Genomic DNA, 26,357 nt, shown 5'->3' with positions numbered 1-26,357 from the left:
CTCATCTCAACGTGTGCTTTAGTAACAGTTTATAGCATCTCTGTTTGTGATTAACATGTCACTGTACACACCAAAAGCCGAAATGTATAAAGCTGAAGTATGTCTATTTTTTTACGTAGCTTGAGATCTTAAAATATGCTTGGAAACTAATTTTAATATGAAAGAATATTGATCTGTACTAAATGTGGTGCTGTGCACTGTATCTAATGTCTCAGAAGGTTAATAAACACCTGTTCTTGTCACAGTCTACGCCTCTTAGCGGAGGGACCACCTAAGAGGAGTTGTTCTCTAGGATGTTTGCTGCTCCAGGGTCCCACTACTGTTTCCATTTCCTCTTGGCGGGTGGTCCTCGTCCTTCTGAGCAGATTGTCTATGTGGTGTTGCCAACCTGCCAGAGCGCTCGCAGCCACCCCTTCACGCAGGGATGTGGGATCGAGGGGTGGGGCTGGGTGCAGAGCAGTGCGGTGAGGGGTTGTGCTTTGGGACAGATTCCTACTACTGCAGCTTGTGTGGGCGATGTTATTAGTCCTGTAATCTGGCCTGATCTTGCTTCTTTTGGCTCTTGTTCATTCCAAAGAACTCCGGAGACTTTGAGAACTGTCTGGCGTCAAAAATGCCAGGGGTTGTAATCTTGAAATGTCCGTAGTGCTACGGTGCGAGTGACTGTCTCCATCACTCTTCTTAAAAACAAATCTGAAAGAGGCCATATTTCTTTACAGGCTTCAACACTTTTGCACAAAAAAAGCCATAATGTAAAGAAAGTGAGACACACCTGCCTTCCTTCCAGCAAGTGGCCAGGCCACCTGTTTGTGGAGAAGAAAGTGTCTTTCTGAGAGCCTTGTGTGAAAGAGCGAGCGCAGCTGCGTCTGAATTCAGCAGGACCCCTTCTCCCTTGGGCAGATCCTTCCTGCTCGAGGAAAGGCCTCGCTTCTTCTCTCTGAGAGTTACTCTGTGAAAGGGCCCAGAGCTCCACAAATTTTCATTCCGTTCCATGGCTGCAGATCCTTTAAGAATGAGTCACTTTGTCTCAGCTGATGGCCATCCGCTGCATGGCAAAATTCTCATTTGTACGGCGTGCAAACGATGGAATGGTGGGGGGAGGGAGAGAAGAAGAAAAAAAAAAAAAAAAAAAAAATCTTCCTCTCTCACTTTCAATACTTGTCCTTTTCAGGTCCACTGTGATCTGCAGCCTATCCTGGAATCACCGGGTGCTAGGCTGAGAAGCAGCCCCTGGCCACAGAGTCCCTTACAGCAAATGGCTGTATCAGAGGCAGAATTTATTGAGCAGAGTAAATTTATTGTGCTTGGCAGGAATTGCCAATGTGTACATCAAACAATCAGAACACACACCCCATTATATTATTTATATAAATTTATTATACATGGGTTAGGAAAAAAGAACCAATAAATGATTTCAGATGTAATTGTAATACAATATAATTAAGGCAATGGACCAGAGCAAGTGGCAGTGTACAGACATTACAAGTGCTGCGTGTTTGGCAGAAGCTTCAGGAAACGGTTGCAGTGAGGTATGTCACATCTGGTGATGATACACAAGGACCAGCCTCTGATATCCTGTTGGCCACAAAGGGCCCTTTCTCTCGCTGCAAAATCAGGATGATGCTGGAGCCACCAACAAAAACTCAAACTTGAAGGGTCACATGACCTTCTCTTCTTCATGCAAGGCACACTGGAAGTGAATGGATACATCTCTTCTGAATCTGGTTGCTGCGAAAAATGGGAGGAACTACTTCCGCTCGCAGAAGATACCGCCCACCCTCTCCACCCCTGTCCCAGTTTCAAACATACTAAACCAATAGCCAGACTTTCCTCTGTGCCCAAGATTAGCATAGGCAGCATAATCAGAACAAGCATGCAGTCGGTAATATAAATTCATTCATTCATTCAAAAAAAAAAAAAAAAGAAACTTAAGAATTTTATACTGCACGCATGTCACCAAGTACAAAATTGTAGTAAAAATATCCATGCGATGCACTTGAGCTTTGAGAAGCACTGTATTACGAGAGGTGCTATATCCAGGACCTCTTCATGTTGCTTCAAAACAAGGTTGTACTTGCTGTAAAAGTTTTGTTTTTTGCATTTAATACACCATTGGCCCAAGTGTTACAGTAATTTCATGGTGCTGAAATCATATCAGTATCGTGAAGAGCATAGAAAAAGGTTTTGGTTGTGGTTTTGCTTCTGCATAGAGTCCATCTCTACATTGTCGTAAACCGGGCGTGGGCTTGCTTCAGCTTCTCAGCAATCTACAGAAAGATGAAAAGAAGCCATTAAAAGTGTCCCAGTAAGTGACTCGATGCGCCGCACAATCATCGTTACTTCTAATGGTCACCAGCGAGGATAAGCTGGATTCACGGGACCTTTCAGAGCCTTGTGGCTCAAATTGCTGCTGCTGCCAGCAGTAATTCTGCACATCACCTAAGAACACTCCGCATCACTGTTTCCATTACAGTGCTACTGATCAGGAAACCCAACTGGCACCTGCTGCTCATGGGAATGGGCATGTCTAATCTTCAGTTAGTCAAAGCCCAGAATAAGCATGACCAATCAATGCTCTGAACTTTGGTTCAGTGGTAGATCAGAGACAGACATCATCTGGATCTCTTTGATGTATTTGTTGCGATCCACTTTAATTCGAGATTCTTTCTATGGTAAGAATTGTAAGGGACATGATACCATGGAGTCCCGGTTACTTGCTGCCAAGGAGGAGACGCACAACATATATCTGCAGCCATTGCTTCTTGGTAAAGAGTATAAAAATGGCAAAAACACTTGCCCCATAGATTCCTTCAACTTATCTCCTTTGCCATATCGGTCAGCCCACAGTTCTGGAGGAGCTTGTTAGTAAAAAGTATTCACTATTCAAAACACAAACTGCCCTTACCGTTTCATAGAACGCCACCTGCTGCTCCAGGTAAAGTTGCATAACCCTGTTATAGTCATAGATACGGTTGCTATGGAAGTGGTTCATCTCAGCTGGTGGTGGAGGCAAAAGGAAGAACTTTGTTACCACTGGGTCTTCACTAGAATCACAACAGTGAAAGGATGCGTTTGTATTTACAACTAGAAGAATCATCATACCGGAACCTTTCCCCAAAACTGCATAATCACCTTTCAGACACAAGCCAGCCACAATCTAAGGCACCGTACCTTGCAAGGCATAAGACATGGTGCTGACCCGCTTGGCCATGGTTGTCTTCTCCTGGGGTGTGATCTTGCCAGCGGCTACCAGCTTATCACCCTCCTTATATTTTTCTATGGCTGCCTGTTGGAGGCAACACACACACACACACACACACACACACCATTGTCACAGGATGGATGGAAGATTCAGTAACCTATTCATTAATACCACAAGGCACAACAAAATAACTCGGAACGTACAGCCTTCACATGGGTCCTTTTCAGCTGAACAGGGCTTATAGAGGTACATAACTGGAGTGAAAAGATGGGATATAAAATTTGCATTACCTTACAGCCAATTCCCTCCCATGGTCTTTGTCAGTGAAACCCCTATATTTTATGTTTACATCTCATTGCACCTGTTACCCTGAAAAGGATTAAAGAAAATTTGTGACATTGATAAACTGAAGCTACATCTGCACTTTGGCTCTACCTTATGGACACCAATGGTGTCTGGGAAGCAGCCCAGCAGCCCCTTGTACTCGTTGTTGGTCTCCATCAGGAAATGCAGGTCCTTGCGTGGCTGGAGGTAGAGCAGAGTCAGTCAGGGCCATCAAGTTTTCAGGAGAAGTAAAGTTCTTGTCCAGCGCATAAGGACACATGGAGCAGCTCGTTTCTTCTTTCCTTTTCAAAACTGACCATTGTCCTTGAGAATTCCAATAAGAATTTTTTCAAATGTTTGATATTTTACAGAAATACGTCTGTTCTTAAAAATAGTGATACAAATGATTCACAAAAGCACTGTCACGCATGAGAAAAGGCCAGTAACTAAGGCAACAGAAGGGGGACAAAGAAAAATCTTCCCTGGCATTTCAGAAATCATATCAAAATGAGCAATTGAAAAACTGAAAATCATGAATAAACATTCATTTCTTTCTACACAGTAAATAAATCTACTGAACACAACCCAGCTGCACAAATGCTGCTGTGACAAATACAAAGTGTATTTTGAGGGGGAAGGTCTGAAAACAACATGGCCTCAATTGAACAGTGCAGCAAAATTCATTGTCTGTGTAGTAATGGCATTTATGACATAACATACCTGACAATTTTACCCAAAGTGACAGCATTGAAACAGTGAAAGAATATTTCAGCTTTTTACAGTGTTGGCTACTTCAGATACAATTAACAGCTTTCAGTAATGTCACCTTTTCTTGACAATGGTGTAGTAGTATATGTCACCACTACCTGGAAAGAAGTCATTAAAGACACCCATGTTCCATTCTTCCTAAAAAAAGCTTTCCATCAACAGCTGTTACTCTGGGTCATAACAGTGTGGAAATCATCCCTGGGCTATCAGGCTTATTTGGTACATGCCATGTGAAGCACATCTCACAAGAATACACCATGAAATGTCACTGATGGAAACAGAAGCAAAATTAAGTCTTAAGAACTGTGCTGAACTATTTCAATTGAGTCCATGTCAAGTCTTAACTCTAGTTATCAAGAAACTGTTGGCGGGGGCAGGGGGGGCTGTCTGACAGAAGGGATACCATAAGGTCAAAAGCCTTTAGCAATGAGTGCTTACCAATGAACTCCTCCCAATGGGTGCTGCTTAGATATTAAACAGAAGATCAGTTTTAATCTGGGGATTGTGCACATGAGGAAATGGCAAATCAAGAAGTGCTATGGCTAAGGGATAGAGAGAGTCTCTAGCTCACAACCTAAAACTGCAGTTGACACTGTCAAAGAAGGTTTCAAAGGATTTTTCAACTCCTGGACACCAGATAAGCTAACAGAAAAATCATATCCAATAATCATTGGCTTTCTATAGCTGCCCAGATCAAATTTAAGACTGCGGTTATGGCCAACAAATGCATAAATACATCTGCTCCCCAATATCTACAAGACTTGATCAACTGCTATACCTCAACCAGACTGCTTCACACTTCCATATCTGCCCGCTTGGTGGTCCCAAGCATGAAAGGTAAAGCCTGAAGGTTCTCAGTTCTTGCTCCGTTGTGGTGAAACGGACTCCCCCTCTCACTTGGAACTGTTGAATCTCTGTCCACATTTAAAAAGGGTCTTAGAACTGACCTCTTCCAGACTCAGTTCACCCAACCTCTCTTAAGTTCATGTAAGGTATAAATGTTCATGTATTATAATTTCAAGATCATGCCCAGATAAACCTTTACAAAGCCACTCCTGTATTGTAACGTAAAATTTTATATGCATCTCAAAAAAAAATTACTAGGAAGGTGATCAGGAATTGTGGATCTTCTGCTAAAGTTTTATACAGCTACTTCTGTGATGTACATTGGTTCATATGATGGAATGAAACTGCACTTAATCACATCTGCAACTATGTCTCTTTTTGCTAATGTAATGCACACATTGTATTTTCTATGAGATGTACATCGCTTTGAAGAAAATTGTCTGCTAAATGAATAAGGGTAAATATCATATGCCAAGGATTTGGAAGCAGGGAAGGGGCCACAAGCCAGAGCGCCAAAAATATGACATTCGGGAGATTACAAGCAAATAAGACAACATAAATGGTAGGAACTCTGGGCTTTTGGAGATAGATCAGGACTTAAGATCTTACATAAAAATAATTCAAAAGTAAGCATTTAGTATTAAGCACAAAATGCTGACAAGGAGAATTTTACCTGAAAACCATTGAAATAGTTTCATGTGCTTTGAGGCTGTAAGAAAAACAATGCCCCCAATATCAAAACCCAGTAAACAAACCAGTCATCTCAACAGCAGCCATTGATATCATCAATAACCTGGATTGTGTAACCCAGAGAAGATCACAGATTCATTCTTCCCTCTCCTGTGAAGTACAAATACGTTGGAAAGCCATTTCTGCAACAATGCTCCTTTGCCACTTGGCAGTGAAATAACTAAAGAACAACTCAATCTTTTGGTGGTAACCCTAATGTGGAAAATAGTGTGGACAGTGCTGCCCTGCCCATAAGCCAATACCACTTATGGGTTCTTCTCCATGGGATCCTCAGAGTGATGGTAGACCAAAAAAAAAAAAAAAAAAAAAAAAAAAAAAAAAAAAAAAAAAAAAAAGTACCTGTTCAGCCACCATGGTTGCAATCTCTTCATATGTTTTTCCTGCCGCTGTCAGTGCATCTGTGAGTGTGGCTTCTCCTGAGTGGTGATTTCAAATGTATTAAGCTACTACAGTGGTCAACTGCTATAACTTTGTATGCAAACTCAGTATCTAGCACTTTATACTAATCTTCAAAACAACACTTTACCTCGAGTGACAAACTGGTGCAAATTGTTACCATAATTTCAAACAATGAAACCTCTTAGAGCTGAAAATATTTTAAAAAAAAAATGCAACTTGCCATAATTACTGTGTTTTGACTTGTTACAGAATTAAATGAAAAATGCAGAACAGTTCTACATTACCTTGATATCCACTGCTGGTGAAAACAGAGGACAGATTCTGAAAAGCCTTGCCAATCCTCTGGTATTCCTTTGGTAAAGCTGTACAGCAAAGAAAGGTGAACCAAAAGTAAATGAAGAGCCTGATATTGGCTACTGGGGGGGTTGGGGTGGGGCGGAATCATACAGTTTACCAGGCCCCTATTTAGCCATCACCACCTGTGTGTAATATAGTCAGAACTCACATAACAGGGTCCTCTGTGTAACATATGTAAAACCACTACAGTGACTTTTGAAAATATACACCTCTGTTCATGAAACAGGCATCTAATTCCATAAAACATTTCTCTCCTTTATGCAATTGTTCACTTCCACAGCAGGCATTTCATTCTGTGCAACAACTTGTACCAGACACTTTGTGTCTCAAGCATAGAAGGTTCTGTCCCTCAATGGTGTTAATTTGGCAAGTTTTTGGTCAGATCTACTACATTAATCCATTTATAGAGCCAGGTCATTTTTACTGGAGTAACTCAGGGTAAGTAGCTTGCTCAAAGGGATCAAACATTTACCAATAACTTTACAGTGCCATAATGTCCGTATGCTTTGCAGAGGCAAAGACACAGGCGGTTCACATAAGACTTGAAATGTAGCCCTAGTTGTTCTAGAACTTATCTGTAAGAAACCTGGAAGTGAAGTCCTCACATCTCATAGATCATAGCATGGGCTCACTGTTGGCTAAACTTACGTCCTGTGCACCTCTTCCAGTGCTCCTGTCCAACAGTGAGCAGGTCCTTTACACCATCATCCATGGCTCTGGTGAACCTGCTGAACTGCTCACACTTCTGCTCCCTTTAGAAATCAGAGGTAAGAAAGTTTCATAAATCCATAGGACGACACTGAAATGCACAACTGCACTCTGTCCCGATGTAAACATTGACTACTCAACATATGTTTACATGTACTATGCTATTCCATTCATTTTTCTGCTAATGGTCAAACTCCACTACTTTTGTTTTTTAGAACAGAATGTATGTGGAACAGACATGTGACAAAGTGGCAACAGCATTAAATATGCACATAAGCACTTTCAAAGCTGGACTTCCTCCAAGAGGCTCACCACAATTAGATGCGGTGTTAGAATGTGCAACTTACACTTCTATTGGGTCCAGGTCGGGTGCCTCCGGTTCTATCGTTGAGAAAATCATCACTCCCACAGTCTCATCTTTCTCCGCTTTTCTCTTTCCCATCTTCCAGTCCTGCAGCAAAAGCGATTGCAATGACTGGGTCAGCAGCACGCTATGAGGCACGTGCAGGTTTATTCTGATGCTGAAAATAGTCAACCAAGGCTAATGCTAAGGACAGCTGGCAGTCTAGTGGTTAGAGCTGCTGCCTTTGGACCCAAAAGTGACAGGTTCAAGCCTCACCTCCAGCTGTAGTACCCCTGAGCAAGGGACTTGCCCTAAAATTGTCCCAGTAAAATTACCCAGTTGTATAAATGGGTAAATAACTAAGTAGCTTTGGAGAAAATATTAGCTAAATTAATAGATGTAATGTCGTCTCACTCAAACCTCTTTTTACCTTCTCGTCTTTGTATGTGAGGAAGAGCTGGAAGACCTCACTGTTGGAGATGATGGGATGCCGGCACATACGGGTCATCCAACCCTGGAGTCGTTCCATACGCATCTTAATGAACTCCTCCTCAAAGCGTCCTGAAAAGCAGCAGGCAGACACACACGGTGTTTACATGTGTGCAGACCCAAAGTCAGAGTCAGGCTAAGGCAAAGCTACAAAAAAAAAAAAAAAAAAACCAGGAGCTTCAGTGAGCTCTTTGTTCTCTTTGTCATCAGTACTCAGAAACCTGTTGTTTTCCCTAAGTTTGTTGCCAAGGTTATGCTCCCATCAAAATGGGATAAGATTGAATGGGAATAAACTGTAGAGTAAAATTAAGCTTTTAGAACAAATGACAAACTCTACAGCTGTTGTGGAGAAAAGCTCTAAGGATCTTCCAATACAAACACCTTCTGAAATGCGTCCACAGAGCAGCCGACAGCATGAATGGATTACAGAACAACACATTCTTTGCTTCACAATACATCTTTAAATTATTTGCTACTTATTTTCAGTCAAATTTCAAACAGTGTAGTGACATCCTTTACCTGTAACCTGCTTGTCTGGTAAAGAGGGGATGGGGACTGCTGAGCCATACTTCTCCAGAAGCCTCTCGTACAACCAGTCAAAGTGCTTATATCTGTGATTTACTGGTCTGTTTGTGGTCTGAAGAAAAAAAGCCATTAAAGCCAGAAACAAGAAAGGAAAGTAATACAATCAATTAGTAGTACACAGTTCAATTCAGATTAAATACTTACACTTGGAGTAATTTGGTACTCAATGTAGCTCTTCAGGCCATACATTTTAGAGCCTTTCTTGGGATCTGCTACGACACAATCCAGCTGGGTCTCCGGATACAGCCACACTGGGCCAACTTCGCCCATCTGGAACCAAGAAACAAATCAGTGCTGAAGATTCACACATGGCGATGGGTGAAGCGCCAAGTCTAAAATCCTGAAAAGTTATTTGAGGACCTTGGAAGAACTCAGAAAAACTGTGTGTGTGCTCTTTATAAACCCTTAGAGTATCTGAATAAAGGCCCTGCAACAAATATTTCAACAGCAATTGATTACTTACGTAGACTGGTATCTTGTCCTTTCCTTTTGGAGGCAGTTTAGCAAGAAGGTACAGCTCTGGACCAGATTTGGAGAAGCCAGGGAACCTATGCATGGATATGGTGAGTGATTGTTATTCCCCATCAGCTGCAGCCAGGACAAGGGGAAAAGACAAAAAGAGAACAAGATGAGGGAAGTCATATCCTACTTGTTGAGGGCAATCTTCATTGACGGGCCGTGTGCCCCAGCGCGGTTCACAGGCCCTCCCTCGCCAGCCTCGGACTCCGTGTACCCCCCAGGCTTCACATCGTCCCATTCGTCATCCCATTCCTCATCATCTGCAGCCCCTATAAGAGGTCACACCAACCATTTAGAAGTCCTTGAAGGAAACTGTCACACATAAAAACATCTTGAGCTGCACATTTACCAACAATCAACCTGAAAAACTAGGAGCATTTTTCAGTCTAGCAGTTGCTGCACAACCTGCACAACTTGTTTCCTGGTATAAATATCTACAACAGGAAGTAGCTAACTGGCACTCATGGAGTAAGTTGTACACTTACACTAGTGGGAGGCTTTTGGACCTGAACTAGTTAAAATTCACAAAGAGGGTATAAGTTAGGTGCCAACCTAGTTTTCTAACAACACCAACTGCAAGATTTTGCTTATTACTCCATATGGGAGGAACTGTGTGTGTGATGGCTCACTATGATGTTGCTATGAGTTTCACAGACTACTGTGAAGACATTACAAGCTCAATATGATCTCTTACTAAAAACTATCTTAATGCACAACCTGTTATGGTACAGTACCAGAGTGCTGGAAGAGTCTTGCCACAATATTCAGGCCCAGCACACAAAACCAAATGTCTTCCTGGCCAAGCTGTAAGGAAGGTGGTGAGTGTGCCAGGTGTTCAGGCCAGTGCTTCCAGCGTTTTCTAATGGTTTCTGCAGCTTTGTAATGAGTAATGACTGTTTGTGCCAGGGACCCTCCCTTGGGTACATTCCCTTCCTCCTGGTCAATGCCACTGCTGCATTCACACCTTCAGTAAGAACTACATGCCATGCCACACCATGTCATAGAGAACTCCATGCCACCCAACACCCAGAATTCCTCTGGATGGATGAATATATTAGTAAGAATGCTGTTTCTTCAATTAGCTTCTGTAACTAGAGGAAAGAGAACGATACAACCCAAGCATTACTATAATTCTACTTCTAATGTTAAAGCAAAACCATACGCTGTAGTAAACATGCTAAAAACTATTATAGTATTTTGGCACCCTTGTTGTTAACCATACGGGGGGGGGGGGAAAGACAAAGACATACAATAATATACCTGTGAGGTCAATTAGGTAGGGATATATATCTTGGGGAGAAAAAAAAAAAAATAGTGGTGGAAATGTGGTGGAAACACTAAGAAGGAAATATGAAACTTATTGTCTGCTTTAACTAGTTCTTTGAATGGGTGTGTGCTCACAAATACATTTCAACTCTGAATATATCATTGTACCACTGAATTCAATAAATGCATAAAACTTACAAAGCAATGGTGCAGAACTGTTAACCATCGTTCATCAATACAGAACCACTCAGACAATTTGACCATTATGGATCGTAGCGATTGTCTAACAAGGAACTATTGTTTCATAGCCAGAGACTGTTCTACTTTTCTTGATCAGGCCTATTTTCCTGTCACCGAAGGATCAGGCAAAGCCCCTAAATAACCTCCTCACTGCATAATGCCACAGGGAGCAAATCAGTCGTCCTACTGAACACTGGCACATATGCATTATGTAAAACTACTTCATCTCATTTCTTCACACTCAACACTTCAACCCTCTCTTTCTGAATCAGCTTGAGTCCCTGCTAATTTTAACCCAAAGACGTTTAACAGGAAGGCACTATCAATTAAGTTAAGCAAACATACATGTCTGTCTTCACACACTACAATTCCTTCTTTCATAAATTTTGAAATAGAGAACTATCACAAAAAGGAAACAACTATCAACAACACGCAAAGATTGGCTGCAACAGTAGCTCATAGAAACTGGACAGTCTATAAGGGTAACGATAGTGATCCTTCCACATTCTCCTATCCCAGGTCTTACCCGGACCCTGGTAGGCCTGAAAATGACCCTGTGCTGAGGAGTTCCAATTGCTTGCTGCTTTTGCCGTTTCTGTGCCCTCTGGCTTGGCTGCCCAGCTGTCAGCAGCGTTTCCAGTGGCGTCCGCATTCCAAACAGACCAGGGGTCGTTGCCATTGCTTGCCTGTAACAAAGCAGAATCAGCTTTTTGTGGATACAGAAGAACCAAAAACAAGCACTTGTGTTACAACACGGTGCTTTTCTGCACGTGCTCCACAATGGGGCATGCGTGTTGGCCAAGCGCATTCTTCCAGAACAGTGACACAGGACTCCTATTCCAAATGGCACCTGAAAGGAACAATTTAAAGAGGTGGGATGCTTTCCACTGGAAAACGACCACTATCGGAGTGCTATATGCCTGTTCTAATGATTTTATTGCATACATCCTGTGATGCACCTGGACACCTCATCTGTGATATGACCTGGGGTCACTGGATGCTTTGGGTCTCTCAACATCACCCACTCTCACTCAGGGGACCTGGCCAAGGTTTGTCAGTCCCAGGCCTGCATCCAGGTAGCACCATATGCCCCCACCCCCCCATTACCATCTTGAAAATAACTCCAAAAATGCTGCTGTGATTCAAGGAGATGCCTGAAATATTACCTTGCCCCCTTCACAACTTGGTGGCACATGAGAAGGAAGGAGCCCAACTACACCAGTGTCTAGTTTGTGTAAAATCTGTAACTGGTCACCATGCCCCCATAACCCATGTACCTAATTACTGTCAACAAAATCTAGTTACCATTTCTCCAAACTGCCTATATACACCGTAGTTCACACAGAAGGAGCTAGTCTCTCATGTAAGCCCTTTTTCCCAGAACATGCCCTGATCCTGTGTTCTCAAAAATAAATCCTGCATTTGGGTTCAAACCCGAGTCCAAGCATCATCCTGAGTGGGGGAGAATCAGAGAAGTGTTAAAAGGTTTACAAATTCCAAGACAGGACTGACCAGGCTGTCATTTATGACTTGCCTCTGTTCCACCTCTTCAACCAACTCACAATCAGCGTAACATGGTGCATGGCCCGCACAGGCTCTTTCGCATCAGCTGATTTCCCTGACCCAGGAGGTCATCTGGGATGTTCCTGGCCACAGGACTCCAGTCAGAAATACTGAGATGTTCTGCTGGAGTTGGTACCGAGCAGGAGATCAGCCTAGATGGCACAGGAAAACCCGAGTCCCTCCTGGATACTGTGGACCATACCTGAAAGGTAAGTGGGTACTAACTGGATACACTACAACATTTTTATCCATCATTTAAGCGTCTCAAATAGCCCGACTGCCAATACTTGTACGACAAAGAACTGACCCACAGAAAGACACACGTGGTACAGAATAAACCAGACAAACGGCCCTTCAGTGTAGCATCTGTGAACAGTCTCAGGGAGGAGCCAATTAGACCCACAATCCCTGCAGCACCACGAGGGGGGTCATACACAGGTTGGAGAACGGATAGACAGATGCAGTATGATACAAATAAACCAGGGCAGTGGGATGCAACCCAAAGCCATCACCACTGCAGTTCCCATTGCTCTTTATTATGTGGAGCCACTCTTCTGGACCTGGTGCCGACTAGAAAGCTCAACTTGAAAAGCACCAATCAAAGCACCGCAAAAGGAGTGCAGTTTGCAACAGGTAGTGCAGAAGTCAAGCACTGTAAACTTTTCACATCTTAGTACTTAGAACTTGAACTCAAAATATTTGGCTGTAAATATTTAATATAAAAATATTTGAGTCAAAATATTTGACTCCTCTGGAGTTTCAGCTATGTCAAACAACAAGTGTTCCTAACTGACATGCTCTCCCCTTTGAACACGTCAGTACCGAACAGCTTTTAAAAGATAAGCATAAGTGGCATTATCACCGACATGGATTATACATCAAAAATAAGATCACTGTCGTAATAGTATAAAACTTAGTTTTATCTTTTGACGTTTGTTTTCATGGGGTGGCATGACATTTTAGGGGTAATATTGCTGCCTCACACTGCCTGAGCTGTGCATTTGGATGCAATTTCAAATCTGGATCGTTCTACGTGTGTGTGGCTTTCCTGGACAGATGAGTCCAGAAACATCTTCCCAAGGTGAATTAGTAAATTATCTGTAGCGTATACATGTATGAGCAAACAAGAGTGAGTATGTTATTGCCCTGTGATGATCTGGCATCAAGTCCAGCGTGTACCTTGCCCTGCAACTCATGCTTGCAGGCTATGCTCTAGACCACTGCAACCGTGGCTAGGGCAAGGGTTTGATGAAAATCAAAGGGGGGGGGGGGGGGGGGAAACAAGAGGTATATTTTAACCTATGACACAGCTTCCTTCAAAAAATCAAGAGGCAATGACAGCAGTCACACTATAAGGTACATCAGCAATATTCAAATAGTCATAAATGACTGGAAAAGAAAAGTAGCCTTGAAAGGCTGAACAGTACTTCCACCACTGTTTTTCCACAGACAGAGGCCTTTATACTCAAACTCAAGAGGTTATAAAAGCCAGTTCTTTAAACCCTCATCCACTGGAAGGTCTTGTTTTTGTGCTAAATGCTTAATGGTTTGCCATTCCTACAGGTCTGGCCTTGAAGCAGCAAAGGACTGTAAAAACAGGGAGAGCGGTATGTACAGTCTTCCTAGCTGCTCTTCCATGCAAGAGCACCTTTGCTGCAAAGACTGGAAAACCAAATGCCGTTTAATGGATCTGCAGGTGAAAACTACTCATGAGTTGCATGTCAACAGTGTGCATGCATATAACATACTAGGTATTAGACATATAGCAGACCACAGTTATTCTGCTAAAATGACAGGTGAGGCTCTTTCATTGCAGCTTGGCAGCACACATTATGTGCTCAGTTTCATCGTACTCGCATGCATGTGGAACAGTCAGTACCCATGCAGAAAAGCAATTCTCATGGTGGTCCATCTTCTTAGCTAGAAGAAACAGCAGCAGCATGCTTCCTGGAATAGTTCAGTATGCTAAGCTAATGGTCACGCTCCACTGTTTCCCAGAGAGCCAAGCTACTGGCAGCACTACACTAATACTTCCATTCTTACAAAATATGCTATTCATGTGTACCTACACTAAACAGATGTTATCAGAACTGCAAATTCTGAGCATTAAAATAGAAAAATTACAGTGCTGCATATCATAGCAATGTATATTATGCCTTCATATAACAGTAATTCATTTTAGTGAATTTAGGGCAATTTTAGCAATCATTACTTAAATCTAGTTAAATGATCTAAAAGATTTACCAATAGAATGGAAACGGAAAGATGACATTTTTCAAAAATAAACATACAGATTAGAATAAGAATGATGAGTGAGCAGATGTTTGATAAGGGTGACTTGGCTGCGGTGATCAGTGTGAAGGCAGGCAAAGTGGGTCAGAGCAGTAACATTTCATGTGAACATTTTGCAGTGACAATCAAAAGTTTGCATGGAAGAGTGGGCAGCGTCAGGTCATGCACTTTGCAGGCTGAGGTGGGTGGGGCCCCATGCAAGGCCCAAACCCCATTCCCAGGAAGGGTTACCTCATCAGGGGATGTGGAGGTAGGGGCTGGGGTGTCGGGAGATTCCGGCTGAATGCCACTGATAGCTACATCCACCTTGAGGGAGAGAGGCGATTTCATAAAGCACCTGTGAGCAAAGCATTACAGTAGCAACACAGAAGGGGGTGGAAAAGGTTGCTCCTTTTTGTTGGGTTACTTTCCCCTATGGTCACAGTGCACAAATGTGGTGGTAAGAAGGGAGGTGGAGGGGCAAAACAGCGAGGTGAATGATAAAACAGGTGACTGCTTAAAGCAGAAGGCAGCGAAGACAAAAACACACACTCTCTCTCACATGGGCCAGTTTGCACTTGATTATCCACAGATTCAGCACTGTATGTAACAGAGCAAACATGAAATCAGAGGCACAACAGCGATGGTTGAGGCATCTGAAGACACAATGTTTAATTGGTCACAATGTCTGTCTGGCTATATTGTAGCTGCCAACGGGATTTTTGATGGTTATTAATTCACAGCTTATCTTATGCATACATCCAACATATAACCCATTTCAGGTGTTTTTACTGGAACAATTTAAAAGTATGCACTTTGTTCAAGGACAATGCAGCAGTAATGGGGAGAGGGACCTGAACCAGCAAACTCTGAACAACAAGTCCATGTTTTTAACCAGTATGTATTACAAGCTGGTTAATTCACTAGTTACAATAGGTAAATATATAAAAAAAAAAAATTTACCTATAATGAAATGAGAACATACGTTCATCTTCAACACAGAAGAACTGAAGAAGTACATTTTGAGATGCCAGGGTATGAAGTGACATAACGGTTAATTGAATGGATTTCTCGCCAGTCGGCTCTCATTTTAAGTAAACGTTGGCCACTTCCATCCTTTTTCAAGCATTGCTACTTAAGTTTGTATAACATGTGACCTTTTGGTTAAGCAGAGTACGAGCACATCTGCCTGCTAAGAGCTAGTTACAGATGTCCAAATACCAGCTTTTAATTTAAAAAGAAAAAAAAAAAAGTAGCAAACCCAAATATAAGCATGCAACAGAAACGCATCTGTCACTGCATACATTTTCACTTCCATTTCTGCAACTATTACCACAAAAAGTTCTAAGATAAACTTCTGCTTTTGCATGCCTTTAAAAACCCTTCAGCTGTGTATGACCAATAGGTCCATTGACAGCAGAGTCCACCAGCTCAACTGGTTCTGCTACAGCTACATAGGATCTTTCCAGCAAGAGGAGTACCAGGAACTAGTCTTTTGTAGGACAACTCCTTAAGAACGGCCTTTTTAACCGACCAGTCGATGATGCTACCCTACTTTGACTGGAAAGGAGGGGAATTCACAGTGATCTAGCATTTTCCACTTGGGTGGGACATCCCACAGTCACCAGAAGTGGAAACATGAAGGGATGGGGGTAAATTGCTGTACTGGGAACCCCTAAGCACTTATGAATTAAAAGGTGCCACTGAAACCACAATTCCCCTCTAGCATGAAAGGGGGAAGAGGGGGGGAAAAAAAAAAAAAAAAAAAAAAAAAAAAACTTTTCTATAATGTAAAAAAAGGCTACTTTAGACAGGGTTACTTGTCAAAAGTATAAACTTTTACTGAATGTAATGTATTGTACACCATCTTTCACCACAACTAGTGAACCATCTCTCCAAACAGCATAACTTTAACACCTCACAGACCTGACAAATTCTGCATTTCTTTTGTATGAATAAATAATGTCATACTATCAAAATAGACACTTTGGCACATGGGGGTTTTGACATTAAGAGGAATATCTCACAGATGAAGAGGTAGAAATTCGTGCAATATTTCAAAGGCAAATGTGACTCACAGTCCTTGTCTGACTGCATACCGAAATAGAAGACTTACTTTCTGGCTGATGGCCCAGTTTGACTTGATTATATTGCAGAGACAGTAATTTGGCATGACAGGAATGGGATTAAGGAAGGCAGCAGACCAATATTTTAGACAAACATCTGCTCTTATTTACACTGTGTCATTGCTTGAACACTCTAATGCTTTAATGCACACCTCCAGATTATAACTATATATGTATGTAGCCTGAGAAAGTCCCATTTTTTGAGGGAGTTTTGAGAATTTTCAAAGTTTCATTTAATACCCCTCCTTTGGTGTACAAATCATTTCTCTGCATTTCAGACTGAATTTGGATTTTGCGTGCCTTCTGACAGCCGAGCGGTGGAAGACATGTACATTTTTTCATTCAGGAGATGCTTTGCTCAGAAGTGTCCAATACAGAATTACCATTAACTGGCATTTCAGGGCATCTTTATCCAAGGTGAGATGCTTGATCCAATGCTCAAGAGATTACACTACAGTCATTCACCCATCAATATAGCAGAGCAATATAACACACACAGAGCCACTAACACCTAAAACATGATTTTTGGGAGAAAACCCATATGAACACAGAATATGTAAACTCCACACCGACTGAGTGGAGATCGACTCCAGATCCCAAGTTCCAAGTGCTGCAAGACACCATGTTGACTTTTGGATAGCTTTTTTTAAATCATTTGTATCAATTTCATTGATCTTTTGACTTCCCTATTCTGCTTTTTTTTTTAAAGCAATGATTTAATTAATACACAGATAATCTTAAACAAAATATGTAAAGCATTATGTATGTAGCAGTTACAAAAGAGGAAGGACTGCAGGAGTACAGAAAAAAGTTGAAGGTTTTTCCATTCATTAATACTACCTACTAAAGTAACTGTCCAATTCAATACGACTTGGTGATATTTTAACAAATCAGTGTCACTTTTTAGGCTCAGGAACAACTTTTTATCACTGAAAATAAGGGTGATGACACCTTTGAAAATTCCCCACATGAAGAGGGTTTTAGGAATACGTAACCATCATAAGGCAGGGGGAGGACTGCATTAAGAAACTGTTCTTTGTGAGTTTGACCAACCATTAGGCCTCATGAATACAAGAAATCATAGCAGCGCAAACCCATCTTTCATGGTAACCTCAGTCTGAGGACAGATTGAAAATCTGATATTCTCAAAGACCTCAAAGTGTATGCAGCAATTAACCCTAATATGTATAGAAAACCAGAGTCCCGGGAAACCCACATTAATCCACCATGTAGAGAACAGATACACAAAGTAGGCTGTGTGAGGACAGTTCAGCCTTGTTGCGGGTTTATCAGAAAGATCACCAAAAAGCTTGAATGTAAAGCAGTTCAGTCAGCCAGCTGTTGGAAACCCCAGCAGCAGCAGCGACAGCCTTAAGGTACGTTAGCAATAACCCAAAAAAGTCCATCAGGCTGCAGCTTTAACAGCTTTTTCTGAGGGCTGTTTTCTAAAGTCCTGTGAGCCCCGCATACCTCGCTGCAGGAAATACACAGAAAACTGCAGTATTGCTGCGGGTTAAACATTTCAAAAGCAATAAATAAAGATGAAGGTTCTAGAGCAATTCCTCAGTGGAGCTGCATTTGGGAGAAATTAACCCTGAAACACTGTGGCAGTGCTGGCCACAGCACAATCAAGATGCGCACATGTTACAAGCGGTATTCAGCAGCAATTCAAACCTTTCATCATTACAATAACTGCAACTTTTCTGGTTTCTACAGCATGTTGCAAATTCTCTACAAAAGATGTATTTAGGGATCCAAAGCAGTGATCTCTGGTTAGTCCCATGTGATACAAGGGCCTGTGGGTACATGGCAGGCACCAGTACCAAGAGGTATATTCACTCTGACCACAAGGTTCATTTTCATACCAAATTTGACATTTCCTAGACAGCGACAGTCTAACGTTGTAGTTGATCGGACTTGAAGAGTCAGAGGCACAACACCTGCACAGCCTGACCTCGTCAAGGAAGATACCGTAGCTACACTACCTGCTGATGGCAGCTGCTAGCTGCTGTGGGGGCAAAAGCGTCGAAGAAGGACAAGTCCGGCACCGCTACATTTCCACCTCCCGACAATGCCTTCTGGATCTGGGAGAAAGAGAATGAAGAAGTTAAACTCTGATGAACTTTATTCTGATGATACTAGAAAAGGTATCAGCACCACAAAATGAAAAATAAAAAAGCCAAATTATCCGTTACTGTGTGCTACTTAATTACATCAGAGACCACAGACTACCTCCGCATACCTTGCGTACACAAATACACACCCCTCTTTCAACTGCGAATAGACCCAATCTACCTCTGCAGGACTTTGCACATGTACGACTTCCATATTTACATTGCGCACTGCACACTTTATATAGGTATATAACCTCGTTTTCTGGATTTTTGCACTAATAGCAATTTTTGTAAATTTGTGATTTACGCCTTGTGTTTTCCTTTCCTCTCCTTATGTCATACGCTGCTGAAAGGATTCAGAGTAAGAATCTCATTGTATGGTGTAACGAACTGTTTACTGTACACGACAATAAACTCTTGAATCTTGAATGCAGTAGCCCTACTGTTCTGGGGTTCAGAATATCACATTTTAATGTGTAGTGGCAATAATATGATTCAAATGACATACATGTTACGATTATGTATAACCAGAAATCTCACAGGTAAGACAAATTAGTCAGATATGAACTTTAAACAGCTTAAAATACATCTGAGGAATGATGCGGCACAAACGAGTCCATTGGTGACATGATTCAGTTGTATTTATCGGCCATACAGAGATTCACAGTGGAATAGAAGAGAGCAGTGAATGTAACTGCTCTGGATGCTCTGGAGTTCTTCAGCAGCTGTGCATCCAGTGGGTATCAGGCAGTGACTTTATCAAAACCAGGGGCAGGGCTGACATTTCCTTAGCTGTAACAGACCAGCAGCTGATCATGTGACTGTGAGGAGAAGCAACAGGAAGAGTCACAATGTGTGTAAACACTGTGCTGATGAGGCAAGCGCTCAGAGTCCTGGAAAAGGAGCAAGATGGCCTGTATCCCATTCCAGAGGCAAAGAGAACTGGGAATTAAAGGCACATGGACTATAGGGGGGGAAACAGAAACACTGCCATTTCTTTGCAGTTTGAATCAATCTAATTATTACACTAAACATAAGGTGGCATCTTAAGTCTGAGGAATGAAGCAGAATTGCCTGGCGTACAGCAAACGCAGTGAAAGCAAAGGCGGTGCTGTGCAGGATACTGTCAACATGTCTACAATTGTTCCCCCTCTGTGTGCAGAACACTGCCATGTTTAGAATTAAGACAAACTGTTGATGCAACGCTTTGTCATGCTGGTTCACAGTGGACTCTCATCTGTCAAAACCACCTTGACCAGAGACAGGGTTAAAGAGATTATTTTCCATTATGTCTTCCCGAACACACCCCTTCCCCCCACCCAGATGCAAAGGTAGAGAAAGGAAAACTAAGCGAGCGCTACATAAGCGCACAGGCTGAAGAATTTCTGAGGTCAAGCATCCTGTTCTATATCTTCACAAGAGGGGAAACAAGCCTGCTGACAATGCCAAACATTTCCTCAGAACTATCCAACAGGCTGTGAGGCTACGAAGGACACCAAGTCTACAGTAGATCCACAGAAAAGACGAAGTGACTGGCCTGAACCTTCTCTAAAATCTCCTTACTTCACCACATGCCTTAGCTCAGAGCAACAATTTAGGGCATTATAGAACTGAACTTCTTGAATCAAACGGACATCTGCTTCAGAGAGACATTAACTTAAGACACCAAACTGAGCAGTAGACAATCACGGCTTTCAAATCTCACTATGGTTACACTACTTGTTGAATGCAGATGGAAAGCACATCCTTTTAAATGAAAATGCACCAATTTGACTTCCTTCCATACCCTACTTACTGATGTAAATAAAACCTTGAGATCTAACTGTTCATTGGAAGTCATATTTTAAAAATTCTCCTGCAAGATAATACTGGGATATAAGAAAAAGTAACTTCATTTGCATCCTTATACTGAAACCACCTTAAATACATAAGATTAAATACATGCTGTTCAAAGAATTTTAATACATAAAAATATTTACAGATGTGTTAGGAAATGGTAAATGTTTGAAAAGTCTCCCCTTTTCTTTGTCTCTGGTAGCTACAAAGATTGGAATATGAGCCTCAGCCCATTAGCCTAATTTGTAACAGGCTTCCAACATCCAGAACACAAAGAACAACCTGATTTCCGGACAGGAGGTGGGGGGGGTATTTGAAAAATGTGAAAAAGATTTACCATTACTCACACACATCACCACCATACTGGGCTGTGCCACAGTTGCATTTGTTGCCACGAAGTAATAAGCAACACATCCAATTGCTCTTACCTCAATGTAGTCTTCTGGAACGAGGCCAACCTCTCCTTTAGAGTTCTTTGCTTCTACCCATCCACCACCTATGTTCTGAAATGAAGGACAACAAAGTTTGACCTGCTTAGCTAAGGCCAAACTCAAATCACACAGTAGGGCAAACTTTATGATAGCTGGAATCACAATACAAACATTTTCTGCTACAATTTAAAAAAAAAAAAAAAAAAAAAAAAAAAAAATGACCACATTTTTGTGTTTCCATGCATGCCCATTTCAACTGTATTTACTTTGTAAAAGAAGCACCACTGTTTTAAAAAAGTCAGGGTAAATACACTTAAATACATTTACCCACACACAAACTTTGAAGTCAGCCAAACAGCTCAGTTAATATACTGACAGACCTAATTTACATGTCCTGTGCAAGATGTAGAGGGGGCACAGAGGGTTTGGCCTGTGCCTGCTCTCTGGTGGGTCTGGGGTCTAAGTCCTGCTTGGGGTACCCTGCACCGGACTGGCATCCCATCCTGGGTGTGTCCCCTCTCCCTCCAGCCTTGTGCCGTGTTGCTGGCTTGGGCTCTGGCTTGCCGCGACCCCGCTTGGGACAAGCGGCTTCAATGTGTGTGTGTGTGTGTGTGTGTGTGTGTGTGTGTGTGTGTGTGTGAGAGAGAGAGCAAGATGTTTAATTGTTTCTGTGATCGTGCCGACAAGAGGAGTCACGTGAATTGTGCATCCAAGCCACGTCACACCACTTGCTCACCTGGTTGGTGATGGTGATTGTCTCGCCTTCTTTCACTGTCAGCTCATTGTTCCCAGGTTCAGCAGTGAAGTCGTACAAAACCTGTGCCTGAACACATAGAAGACACATCCTGCTTTTTCAGGGAAAGAAAAACGGTTGCAGAACGAGACCTAGCGACATGTACTGCACGCTGTAGTATAGCCTGGTGATGCCATTTTCAATGAGGGAACTGTTCAAAATTGCTTATGCAAGGAAAAAAAAAAAAAAAATTGTAGAAACAGGAACTAGTTTAGCAGGTTTGGTACAATATTCCTGAACACATGCTGTAAATTCCAAGAAAAACCTACGTGCAACATACTACAAACAGCATGTAGACATTTCTAATAATAATTTAAAAAAAAAAAAAAAAAAAAAAAAAAAAGTCTACACACAACACGCACCCTACAAAGCCCCTCTGTGTAAATTCAGACTTAATAGTTGCAGTGAGATGAGGCCAAAAGGAAAGATACAAGAAGCCTTTTTTTAACTAAAGTGATACCAGTAAACCAGCTAAATGTAATGTAACATACAACCGCTGCATGTCAATTTATTATTCAGATGGAAATTTTTCCCGGAGATTAAACGTTGACACTGTGAGGAAAGTTTCAGATGAATTTTGTCACGGAAGAATCCCAGATGAGCGACAAAGTAATAACTGAGAAGAGCAAGGCTCAAAGAGCGGCACGCGATACACTTCAGGTTTCTGCAAGACGGCAGAAAGACGACCGACACTGGAAGGTTTGTTGCAGAAATCAAGAACCACAGGGAACGCAAGATGTTTTGAGGAGGGCTGTCTTTGCTTAAGGCAGGAAGCTGAAAAAGCAAAACAGCAAGGCGTCTTATCATACGTCATGTCAGCCGCCCTTCCTTTCAGCGGCGCGTATGTGTGGGTAGGTTTCAGGACAGCGCAGATAAAGGTCAGCAGTACTCAGATGGCCACACACTAGCAGGGCTCTCACACTTCACCACAGAGCTGTAGCACCACGGTGACATCAGCCACAGTGAGAACTGAAACCAAGGCTTCTGTGACAAACACAGCCACCAGATCTGCAGTGCCAAATGATAAATGCCTCTTACAGCAGTTTCAAAATCTCTTTGTACATTACTGAAATAATGGAAAAGACGTGTCGGACAATTCTGCCGAAAACAAGAAAAACAGCTTTTCATTTCCTTTCTTTTTCCATGCAAATTACAACCATTATGACTCAAAAAGTAGCAAACACTGAACTGTTAGCACAAAACATGTGTTAAAAGAAGTATACATGTAGCTGATTTCCACCGACCCTGCTTGAGAAATGAACTGATGTCATTAAGGAGCTCAGGTCCTGTGCAACCTATAGCTTATAAGCCCCTTGGAAATTACAATAGATACAAGTGGCACTGCTTTGAATTTTTCTGGTGATATAATGTACCATAAAACCAAAGTCAAATATTAAGATAGGGGGAGCCAGTACCCAACATTTTAAAGTTTCCCCATCCCCTATTTTCCAAAACAAATGAGCATGTGAGTCATTCCTGGCACTTTTTCCTGTGTTTCAGTTCTGGATCTGCTTGAGGTGAAGTGTCAGCCCTCACAATATCAACCTGAGAGAAGTCAGGAGAGAAGAGAGCGCTGAAATCATACCACACCGGACTTGTTCACCATGAGTATTTTGCATTCCACACACTGATGCCTACTCTGCATTCTCCAGCCCAAGTGCTGTTATGAGCTCAGCTGCTGGCTTCACCGCTAAGATAAATCTAAAAGGTAAACATCTGGTTGTGACATTTACCTTTATTCATTTATCAGACGCTTTTGTCCAAAGTGACTTCCAATGAACTCTATGTAGTGTTATGAGCCCACACACCTTATTCACCAAGGTGACTTACACTGCTAGATACACTACTTACAATGGGTCACTCATCCATACATCAGTGGAACTGACTCTCTCTGTCAGTCACACTAAACACACACAGAACAGAACTCGATCAATGCAGGGTACACGCTGTCTAACAATATTGCATATATCAGGATGTGCTTCCGTTCAGGGGGACTTAACCAAGAGGCGAGTGGTGGACAAGAACGAGGGCAGACCGTGGGCAGAGAGCCGGGGCTTCCACTACTTTGAAACTACTTACAATGGGTCACTCATCGACATACCAGGGAAAACGTACAGATCTGCCAGTACGAACTGACGGATCACTTTCACGGTGTGAAAAAACGTAACGTTTGAAGAAACTGGATGGCTACACTTTGCTGAGGCACACCTCTTATCTCTTCTGTTGCCATCAACAATGGTAAATAAAAGGGATTAAACTACACACACGTAAAACACAAAATCACAGGGACATCAGTGTCTATGAAAACTGCTCACCGAAAATGAACATTTACATTGCAAATTTAAAGGCACACATTCTTGTTAAAATTGATTCAATAACAACAATTCAGTGTACATCATAAATAATACACTGAGCACATCACCCTAGTTTTCTGAAGTAAGTCGGCATTAGACACTTGATGAAGCAATGTTTTTATATGTATAATATTTACATTTATTCATTTAGCTGGCACGTTTTGCTACTTACAATGTTAAGGTAACAAATTACAGGTTAATTATTTACCCACACAACTGGGTAATTTTAGGGTAAGTACTTGTCTTGGCTTGCTCAGGCGAAGGCCCTGAGGTAGTGGACTGCGGAACCTGTAACTTTGGAGCTAAGGCAGCTCTACTACGCTACCAGCTGCCCCACAAATATTACCGAAGAAAATATAATGGCTCAGAGGTGCTAAGGGCAAGGTTATGACATGGAAGTGAAGTAGAGAGGGACTCTGTAGCATTCAGCAACCACCACCTAGGCGTTTCTCCACAAGTCCAGCGGAAACGGACGTACCTGGACGGAACCCACACGACCACACGGACTACATATCCCGACATGACTTGCGCAACAGGACCCGCAGCACGGGGAGGGTGGTAAAATGTCACAAGACACTTAATGACACAGATTTTTCCATATTTACTAAAAAGCCACCTCACGAAGAACTAATGTCTCAGAGAATTGGAAATACAAGACATAAAGCTCCAGTAAAATCCCGGCCACAGATGTTAGACTTCTTCACGAAAGTAAAATGCGTCCCTTTAACTCACACATGATTTCGACGCAGATTTGTTGGAGGCGGTCGAATTACACATCATGCCATGGATAGATAGAACCAGAACTTCCATAAACAAAAAACAGCCCAACGGGTCCTACCTTGACTGCCATTATTACCACATTTATGCGCCAGAGTTAAGAGTCGCGCTGTCGCCGTTGTGCCGTTTTTCAGTGTTTATTATTCTTCAGTAAAGCATTTCTCGGAGTTTGCGGAGCGAGCGAGTGAGCGCGCGCACACAGCCGTATCTCCGGGAGCCGCCGCTCGGCTAGTTTTAATACATCACTAAGCAGACGCTGCCCTTTGACCCGCGGGGGAACGGCGGAACGAGGCTTTGCTGCGCGCGCTGCGAGAGGAGCGCCGCCGTGAGCGCGAGCCCGAGCGTAGAAGGCAGCGCCCTGGATGCTCCGCCACAGCCGGAGTCACTCACGGCCGCCTCCTCCTCCTCCTCCTCCTCCGCCTCCGCCCGCTTCCCCCCATGGAACAGTGGCGCAAACGCGTCGGGCGGTCGCCAGCTCAGCGTGCGCACACACTTCCAGAGTCTCCACATACGCCCCTGGCCGAGTAGTTAGCAGTACTACAAAGTACTAATCATAATGGCAGAGTAGTAGTGCCGCTCAATGATTCCGTGGGGAAAATATGTGTAGCTGAACTCACCTTGAGTAAAAGAATTCATTAAAGACAGACTGTCTTTGAAAGATGCGCAAGTGCTAGTGACGCGCATGATTAATACGAAAAGATTTTTTTAAAATCCCAACTCAGTGTGTTGCCTGAAGTGAAGGACAAAAAAAAATTCATAAAATTATAACAAAATGTTATGACATGTTTGCTTATGCAAGAATCATGATTACAGGAGCAGAAATCGGGCCGTGTTAAGTCCTATCTTCTCGCGGGGATATGAAAGTGTTTCTCGTATTTTAAGGTAGATTGCTGTGAGTTTATTTCTCCATGTGGAATCAATATGACTGGCGTGGGAGCAGCGCCTCCCGAAGCCTCCATTTATATATGAGGTTAGAGCGGCCCCTACTGGTAGCAAGAGGAAGTGCGCTTTTTAGTCTTCGCTCATTCATCCCGTAGTAACGAGAGTCGCGGAGGTCCGGAGCCTATCCTGAAGCACAGGGCGCAAGGCAGGGTGTAAGTCCGTGGTATGGCATATACTGTTAAAGCTTTTTTAAACCTTTAGTAAAAAATCAATTTATATTTAACCTGCATAATTTCTAAATTAGTCTAGTGGATTTCCTAGCAGTCTGTACATACTCGGTGTCTGCTCTTGGTGCTCTTATTTACTGTTGCACCTTGCATTTCTTTATGACACGAAAATCTCGCTTTCACGAAA

At 42.4% G+C, this 26,357-nt stretch overlaps 1 protein-coding gene across 2 annotated transcripts; it reads right to left on the bottom strand.

Annotated features, from left to right (window-relative positions):
- Window positions 1–1,362: 1,362 nt before the first annotated feature.
- snx9b (sorting nexin 9b) lies at window positions 1,363–25,450 on the bottom strand. 2 transcript variants are annotated; one of them, XM_018735227.2, is made up of 19 exons: window positions 25,123–25,450; window positions 21,874–21,960; window positions 21,135–21,209; window positions 18,742–18,840; window positions 14,883–14,957; window positions 11,323–11,482; window positions 9,421–9,559; window positions 9,235–9,319; window positions 8,916–9,041; window positions 8,706–8,823; window positions 8,128–8,258; window positions 7,702–7,805; window positions 7,295–7,398; window positions 6,574–6,651; window positions 6,230–6,306; window positions 3,638–3,727; window positions 3,172–3,286; window positions 2,906–2,997; window positions 1,363–2,267 (listed from the first exon to the last, which is right to left on the bottom strand). In XM_018735227.2, the coding sequence occupies exons 1-19, from the start codon at window positions 25,132–25,134 to the stop codon at window positions 2,220–2,222; spliced, it is 1,815 nt and encodes a 604-aa protein (XP_018590743.1). In that variant the 5' UTR covers window positions 25,135–25,450; the 3' UTR covers window positions 1,363–2,219. The 2 variants fall into 2 exon arrangements, with proteins under 2 accessions (XP_018590743.1, XP_018590744.1); XM_018735228.2 differs by lacking the exon at window positions 14,883–14,957.
- Window positions 25,451–26,357: the final 907 nt, after the last annotated feature.

Source organism: Scleropages formosus, chromosome 1 (assembly GCF_900964775.1).
Source record: "Scleropages formosus chromosome 1, fSclFor1.1, whole genome shotgun sequence".
In the NCBI taxonomy this organism is placed as follows: domain Eukaryota; kingdom Metazoa; phylum Chordata; class Actinopteri; order Osteoglossiformes; family Osteoglossidae; genus Scleropages; species Scleropages formosus.
The sequence above is the reverse complement of the archived record's forward strand: the minus strand, read 5'-3'. Positions and strand labels throughout refer to the sequence as shown.

Bases quoted from the DNA above. Each gene is read 5' to 3' on its own strand.
- snx9b (XM_018735227.2), bottom strand. The intron at 21,210-21,873 runs GTGAGCAAGTGG...CCTTCATTTCAG, and splicing joins CAATCACCATCACCAACCAG to AACATAGGTGGTGGATGGGT. The intron at 8,259-8,705 runs GTAAAGGATGTC...GCTGCTTTTCAG, and splicing joins ACCAGACAAGCAGGTTACAG to GACGCTTTGAGGAGGAGTTC.